The following is a 7,638-nucleotide window of genomic DNA, read 5'->3' as shown; positions in this document are numbered from 1 at the left end:
AACTAACATAGAAAAAATAAGGAAAATTTTGAAAACCAACAACTACCCCGACTACTTAGTACGCGAACTATTAAAACAAAAATTAATGCAAATAGATAGTCACCGAAATAAAACAGAAATCTCAAAAGCAACAAATACAGCAAAACAATATCACAGCGTTACCTACATACCTAAGTTAAACGAAAACTGCAATCACCAACTAGCCAAAGCACAAAACATAACTTTTGCATATAAATCAAACTCCACCTTATCCTCAGTTTATACAAAACCAAAAGCCCAATTGACTCCCAACGGAAAAGCAATGTTGTGTATGAAATACAATGTAAAGGCAACGAAAGCGAAGCCTGTGACAAGGTATACATTGGAACAACTAAGCGAGCTCTAGGTACCCTGCTAGCAGAACACGAAGCAGATATAAAAACAAAACGAAAAACAATCACAGCACTAGCACAACACATAGTAACCAGTGTACACACAGCTGATTTTAAAAACACAAAAATAATAGACCAAGAGAAAAGGGAAAGAACTAGGTACACGCTGGAGAGTCTAAGAATTATGGAGAAAAGAGAAAAAACAATAAATAAAAGGGAAGATACCGATGACATTGCCGCAGCTTATATTTTATGTTTACAAAATTAGTTTAAAACGTTTTTAGTCTTGACTAAACTACCACACAAGCTGGTATTGGATTTTTAGCAATTAGGTTTTTAAAATGTTTAAGTGTTAATACTGTGAGTATTATCTTGTATCGAGTTAGAATTACATATATTATTGTCATCAAACTATATGTATATGTGAATACATACATGTATGTATGTATGTTCTTGTTTGAGTTTTTCTGCTTTTAGTGTTCCTTTTATATTTTGTATTTATGGCTGTAATAGACAAAATAAACAACGCGCCCCTGATGATGCTAATATGTTTAGCGAAACGTTGGGCTGTAATAGTGGAATAAGCTTGTTTTATTTGCACTAGATATAATCAGATCGGACTAGCCTATAAAGGAAATTTTATTAAACATATACAAACCGATCGGAAATAACAATAACTAAAGCAAATATAATTTCACGTAATTTGCAAGAAACAAAAACACAAACACCGCCACAAAATCTTAAATTTTTTTTCCTGATTCTCTGTGGCACGAAGTGCAATTTTTTCTCGTTTGACACATATTTTTCTAATTTTTTGCGAACGTTATCTGGGTGGTACTCAGTAAAATTTGATCAACTCTTCTCTCAATTTTTATACGTTTGACCTTCAACGAGAGTTAAAATGCCACTTGGACACAGTCCACCAAAAATGTCTGAAATCGAGACAAGGTCAAAAAATTCTTCGCAAGAAGCCACCGGTGGTAAGAGGGAACCCTCAACGCGCCCGAAATCTAAAACCTTTGACGCATCCGCTCAAAAGTTTATAGCGGAAAGTGACAGTATCATGAGATACTGTGCAAAATTCAGTGATGTACCAATCCAAGACCACACCGAATTATATCTTATGATAAAAGACAAATCAGTAGATGATTGTTGGCACGGCTTCAGTCCGCCTATGATTTGGTATTTTCAAAGCCAGATGACAGCCTACCCGAAAACTTTAAGAATTCGGTAGAAGGCAAGTACTTCACTTGCCTTGAATTATATGAGGTGACCAAAGCTAAAATTGCCGATCAACTGTCGTTGATTAGAGTGATCGCCGCACCGAGTCCACCACCCCGCGTGGAACACACCTCGGCAGAGGCAAACGTTTTTCTCCAAGCCCCACCTTGTGACACGGAGACATTTTACGGCGGTTACGAAGAATGGCCCGCTTTTCGTGACATATTCACAGCGGTGTACATCAACCACCCGAAGCTCTCCCGTGCTCAAAAGTTGTATCACCTCCAGCACAAAACCCAAGGAAAAGCTGGCTCCATCGTCAAGCATTATCCGCTCAGCGATGATAACTTCGAGCTGGCCTGGGAAGCTTTACGGTCACGATACGAAAACAAACGTATCCTGGTTGACAACCAAAAAAATTTTGATGACTTTGCCGACTATTCAATCCGAGAATAGCGAGCAAATTCAAAGGCTGCAAACATCAATTAACAACTGTCTGTCAGTTCCATATTGGTGTACATATGCTCATCCAAATTGACCGAAACCACACTGTCACTTTGGGAACAATCTCACTCTTCTCGAAGAGATTTACCCTCATGGTCACAAATGGACGATTTTCTTACTTCAAGATACGAAGTAGTCGAAAGACTTAACCGGCTTCATCCAAGCCAAAATAAACAAAAACCAGTCGCTCATCAAAATGCTGCACAAAACAGGTCCTTTAACAGGACGCAAACCTTTGTGGCAGAACCTAAGAGGGAAACAACTTGCTCTTACTGCAAGTCCCCTCATCCCATTAGAGTCTGCCCACAATTTAAGCGAATTTCGGTACCAAACCGAGTACAATTCGCAAACCAAACCAAGCTGTGCAAAAACTGCCTTGGTAATACCCATAGCACTAATGAGTGTCCGAGCAAGTGGTCATGTACACATTGCCAAGAACGGCATCACTCCCTGCTGCACATGAATCCCAAACCATATTCTCGACACTCCAGTGCGCGAGCGAATGAAACCGCCGCACAACACACTACTGCCCAGTCGACACCTCCCGCTCGACAAGCGCAGTCAAGCTCCAATTCCAGCGAGCAACCGTGCTGTTCCAAACAAGCACAAATACAATCATTGCACGCCGACAATAATAGCAAAATTCTCCTACCAACTGCCATGGTCGCGGTTGAACACGAAGGGGAATTGTTTCAACTTAGAGCCTTGATTGATCAAGGCTCCCAGAGAACTTTCATTTCCTCGAAAATTCAGAAACGGTTGAAACTACCATTCGAACATTCCAAGTTCGAAATTTCCGGCTTGGGTGGACACGTAGTACAAAGCTCCTCAAAGCTTTGTCCACTCACATTGGTTGCACCCAAAACCATGCAACGGATAAACATACAGGCTAGCGTGTTACCTCAGCTCACGAGGCACATTCACCATTAGCCGTGAAAACTGGCAGCGATTCAAGATCCTTGAACTTGCTGACCGAAGTTGCCACATACCAGCTCAAACTGATATGGTAATCGGCAGCGATATACTTCCACAAATCCTGCTGGAAGGTATACAAAATAACCGAAATGTGGTGGCATTCTCGACACAAGTAGAAGAGTGCAACTCTCAGCTCTCAGCTTCTAAAGTTTTGGGAAGAGGAGGAGATTCCACAACCTTCACAAATTTCATCTGAAGATCAGGCATGTAAGCATATATATGCAACAACAACGACTCGTGCCGCAAACGGTCGATACATTGTGCGACTTCCATTCAAGGAAGAATTTCCAAAAGAGCTGTCTCTGGGCCACTCTCGGTCTGCTGCACTTCAGCAGTTTTTTAGCATGGAGCGATGGCTCCAGAAAAAGGAGACTTAGGCACATTGTACAACAATGTGCTGCAAGAATATCTCGACCTCGGTCATATGGAGCACACGAAGCCATGCGAGATAATTTCTAATGGCAAATAAGGTAACCACCAAAGTTCGCGTGGTATTCAACGCCTCAAAAACATCTGGTTCAGGAAAATCCCTGAATGACGTGTGGCACACTGGTTCCACACTCCAACCAGATCTCATGCTGCTCATTCTGCAGTGGCGAATGCACAGATTCGTGTTCAATGGCGACATTGAAAAAATGTATCGTCAAATACTCATCCATGAGGACGATAAAGATTTTCAGCGAATCTTATTTCGCACATCGGATGACTCTCCTGTCACCGATTATAATCTTACAACCGTAACGTTCGGCGTTAATTGTGCACCATATCTCGCTTTCCGTACCCTGCATCAATTAGCAGATGACACGATAGCGACGTTTCCCTTGGCTGCCACAATACTTAAAACCTATCCTATCCGGAAGTCATGATATCGACAACGCCACTGAATCACTTGTTCAAGTGAACAAAGCGCTGAAGTCAGCTGGTTTCATACTCAAGAAACTAACGGTCAATCATCCGGCCATTTTAGAAAAATTTCCAAAGGAGGATCTTCTCGACTCCAACTTTATGAAATTTGAGAGCGCTTCCACAACCAAAACTCTTGGTATACAATGGAACGCACTCACAGATAAATTTTCAAACACCATTCTGCCTGCATCGACTTCGAATGCCGTCACAAAACGACACATTTTATCTTCTGTCGCAAAACTTTTTGACCCGGCAGGATGGCTGTCGTCAGTGATGATTCAAGCAAAGATTCTGCTTCAAGAACTTGGCTGGATGGCGTTGATTGGGACGAATGTGCCAAACCCATAGCTTTAGCAAAATGGCAACAGTTCGAAGAAAATCTGCCAGCCGTCTGCTACATCGAAATCCCTCGATGGGTTAATTTCACTCCGGGGCAAGATACCCAAATCCACGGGTTTTGCGATGCCTCGAAAAAAGCATATTGCGCTGCGATTTACATCCGCGTAGATGCTAGCAACCAAAGATATTCCAGTCTCTTGGTTGCAAAAAGCAAAGTCGCACCATTGAATACGGTAAGCTTGCCACGCCTGGAGCTGTGTGGTGCAGTCTTACTCGCAAAACTGGTCGCAACTTTTCGAAAACAGCTCAAATTGGAATCGTGCAACACTTTCTTATGGCCAGATTCAGAGATTGTGCTAGCTTGGCTTGAAAAGCCACCATGTACATGGAAGACGTATGTATCCAATCGTACCTCCCAAATCCTGAAATATCTTCCAACCGGTACATGGCGCAATGTTGCCAGCCAAGATAATCCAGCCGACCTCGGCACCCGCGGGTGCAAACCGCAGGATTTGGCGAATTCCCCACTCTGGTGGCACGGACCAAAATGGCTCTCTTGACATATGGATGCATGGCCAAGGTCAAAGGCGTGCAATGCATCTCCACAGAAAAGCGCAAGGTGGAGGTATATCACGCGCTCGAAGAAGAGGTCGATTTTCTTGATCGCTTTTCTTTTTCTCTCGATCACTCCGCGTGACTGCGTACATGTTCTGCTTCGTGAGCAATGACCGCAACCAATCAAAGGGGTTAGCTACAATCACCTATCCACATCTGACACATAACGAATTTCAATATGCAAAAATTCGTCTTATCAACGCAGCGCAACCACGCCATTTTCCGAGCGAGAAAAGCGCTTTGCAAAATAAAAAGCCACTTAACAAAAAATTCCTCTTCTTGTTCTCAATCCTTCATTGGACAAAGACGGACTTCTACGGGTTAATGGCCGATTAGCACATTCGACATTGAGCTATAATCAAAGGCACCCAATAATTCTCCCTACCGAATCGAGGTTCTTTCAGCTATATTTGGAGTTTTTACACTCGCTGCTTCTTCACGCAGAAACACGATTAATGCTCCAAATGGTAAGGCAAGAGTACTACGTACCAAAGCTAAAACCTCTAATTAAAAAATGCATTTTTCAATGCAAACAAACACGCACCAAAATTATTATGGCCGCTCTACCCCCTGAGCGCTGCAGTTTCTCACTCCCATTGTCCACAACGGGAGTAGATTTTGCTGGGCCATTCCAAATTAAAGCATCGGTGCTAAGATCTACCACCCTTATCAAGGGATACGTTTCAGTTTTTGTGTTTTTCCACAAAGGCAGTGCATCTCGAGCTATGCTCGGATCTTACAACCGAGGCTTTTCGAGCAGCATTCGCCCGCTTCGTTGACAGACGAGGTTTCCCCTGAAAAATGATGAGCGACAATGGAGAAACGTTCATAGGCGCCCAACGCACTACAGAACGCGACTTCGTTAAATTCCTTAACGAATGTTCCGTAGACATTGTAAAAAAATATGCCCCTCAAGGCATCAACTGGCAATATATACCACCCAACGCCCCCACATGGGCGGCTTGTGCGAATCTGCAGTGAAAAGATTTAAAATCCATCAAAAAAACCGCTGCAACCCACAAATTTACCTTCGAAGAATTCACGACGCTTCTGGTGCGAATTGAAGCAGTCCTCAGTTCGAGGCCTCTGTCTGCACTTTCCCAAGAACCAGCTGATATGACTGCACTTACTCCGGGTCACTTCATTCGAGGTGCACCGCTATTGGCCATGCCCGAGCCTGATGCGGAAGACCTCCCCCCTACTAACCCGGTGGGAGAAAGTCAAAGCACTTCACCACCAATTTAGCCGCAGCTGGAAAGAAGATTACCTCAAAGATCTTCAGAAGAGATACAAGTGGAAAACCCCACAACGCGATCCTCAGCCAGGCGACCTCGTCGTGATCAAAGAAGATTCTCTCCCCGCCACCGAGTGGCGATTGGGACGAATCGAAAACGTTTCGCCACGGCCCTGATAAACACATACGTGTCGTAGAAATCCGTACAAAAATTGGAGTTATCACGCGGCCACTTGTCAAACTGTGCTTCCTTCCAAAAGTACAATAAATAATTCTATACATATTTTCCTTCTGTATATTAAGGGTCTTAACTTCCCGTTTAAATATTGTACCCAAGTACTTCTCGTTTCTCTACCTTTGCTTCTACTTCCAGATCGAAGACATCACGGCATCAAGGAAGGCATGCCCCCTGGCTCCAACGGCGGAAACGGGCAACTGCCTACAATGCCGGCTCTGCCACCGGTACCACGCCTTGCGGACGTGCTCGGCCTTCAAGGCGATGAAGCCGCTAAAACGGTTGGGAGTAGCCCGAGCACAGGGTTACTGCATCAACTGCCTTGCCCTCACCCACACTACCGGGGAGTGCGACTCGCCAGGCAGCTGCAAGACCTGCAGGCTAGCGCACCACACGCTGCTGCATGTGGCAGCCAATAACCATGCGCGCACAGGCCAACGAAAGCAGCAGCCCAAGCATCGCGCACATGCAGGGAAGCCAGTAAAGACGCCCACCAACAAGGGAAGCCCGGAGCAAAAGGCGCAGAACCCGCGCAACCAGGCGCACAATATGCGCAATCAGGCATCGCAACCGCCGCGCAAGAAGACCGCCCGACGCTCGATTGCGCGCACCCTCCAAGGCCTGACACACACACACACACTCAACGTGTATAGTGGTCAACATCCATAGAGTGAAGACGTGTTTTTTTCAAGTGCTCCTGTGGAAAGTGTAGAAAAATAATAACCAAGTGACAAAAATAGTGTTGAAAGGTGCCGATAGCCTTAAATTGCGTCACCATAGATCGAGGGCGCCAAGGCATCGCCTCCTAAGCATATACAGTGTCTGAACTTAAAATAAAAAATTAAAAATCAAAGACTCATAAAACTCGCTTAACTACTTGCCTACTGCTTCGAAAGCGAAGAAGGGAGAGCTGGTAAGCAATCGGCGCGATACACTTAGAGTACACAAGTACCCAGCAAAGGGTCACCGACCTTGCCAATAACCTTCTCCCTCTACTGCTGGTAGCAACAGTGCTTAAAATTACAAATACCAAACCAAGCACTGAATACCTTCGGCCTGGCGAGTATGAAGAGAAAGCGAAATAATGTCAAAAAGCGATAATGCAAACGATGCTCTCGACGCTTTCGCAAGCCGAGCGAGAATTGCGCGATCACCAGTGAGAAAACAATTACTCACACCCGATCAACCAATTGCGAGCGCACAACAACTGGAGGTAAAATCTCCGATCTTCAGAGATG

At 44.5% G+C, this 7,638-nt stretch overlaps 1 protein-coding gene across 1 annotated transcript in view; it reads left to right on the top strand.

Annotated features, from left to right (window-relative positions):
• Positions 1-7,069, top strand: part of LOC118750543 — a 15,864-nt gene extending 8,795 nt beyond the window's left edge. The window contains exon 2 of the mRNA XM_036485263.1: positions 6,539-7,069. Coding sequence (XP_036341156.1) covers positions 6,665-7,069 — 405 coding nt within the window. The 5' untranslated portion in view covers positions 6,539-6,664. The remainder of the gene's footprint in view (positions 1-6,538) is intronic.
• The last annotated feature ends 569 nt before the right edge of the window (positions 7,070-7,638 follow it).

This window comes from Rhagoletis pomonella, unplaced genomic scaffold (assembly GCF_013731165.1).
Source record: "Rhagoletis pomonella isolate Grant_MI unplaced genomic scaffold, Rhpom_1.0 Rhpom_scaffold_00297, whole genome shotgun sequence".
Taxonomy (NCBI): Eukaryota; Metazoa; Arthropoda; class Insecta; order Diptera; family Tephritidae; genus Rhagoletis; species Rhagoletis pomonella.
The sequence above is the reverse complement of the archived record's forward strand: the minus strand, read 5'-3'. Positions and strand labels throughout refer to the sequence as shown.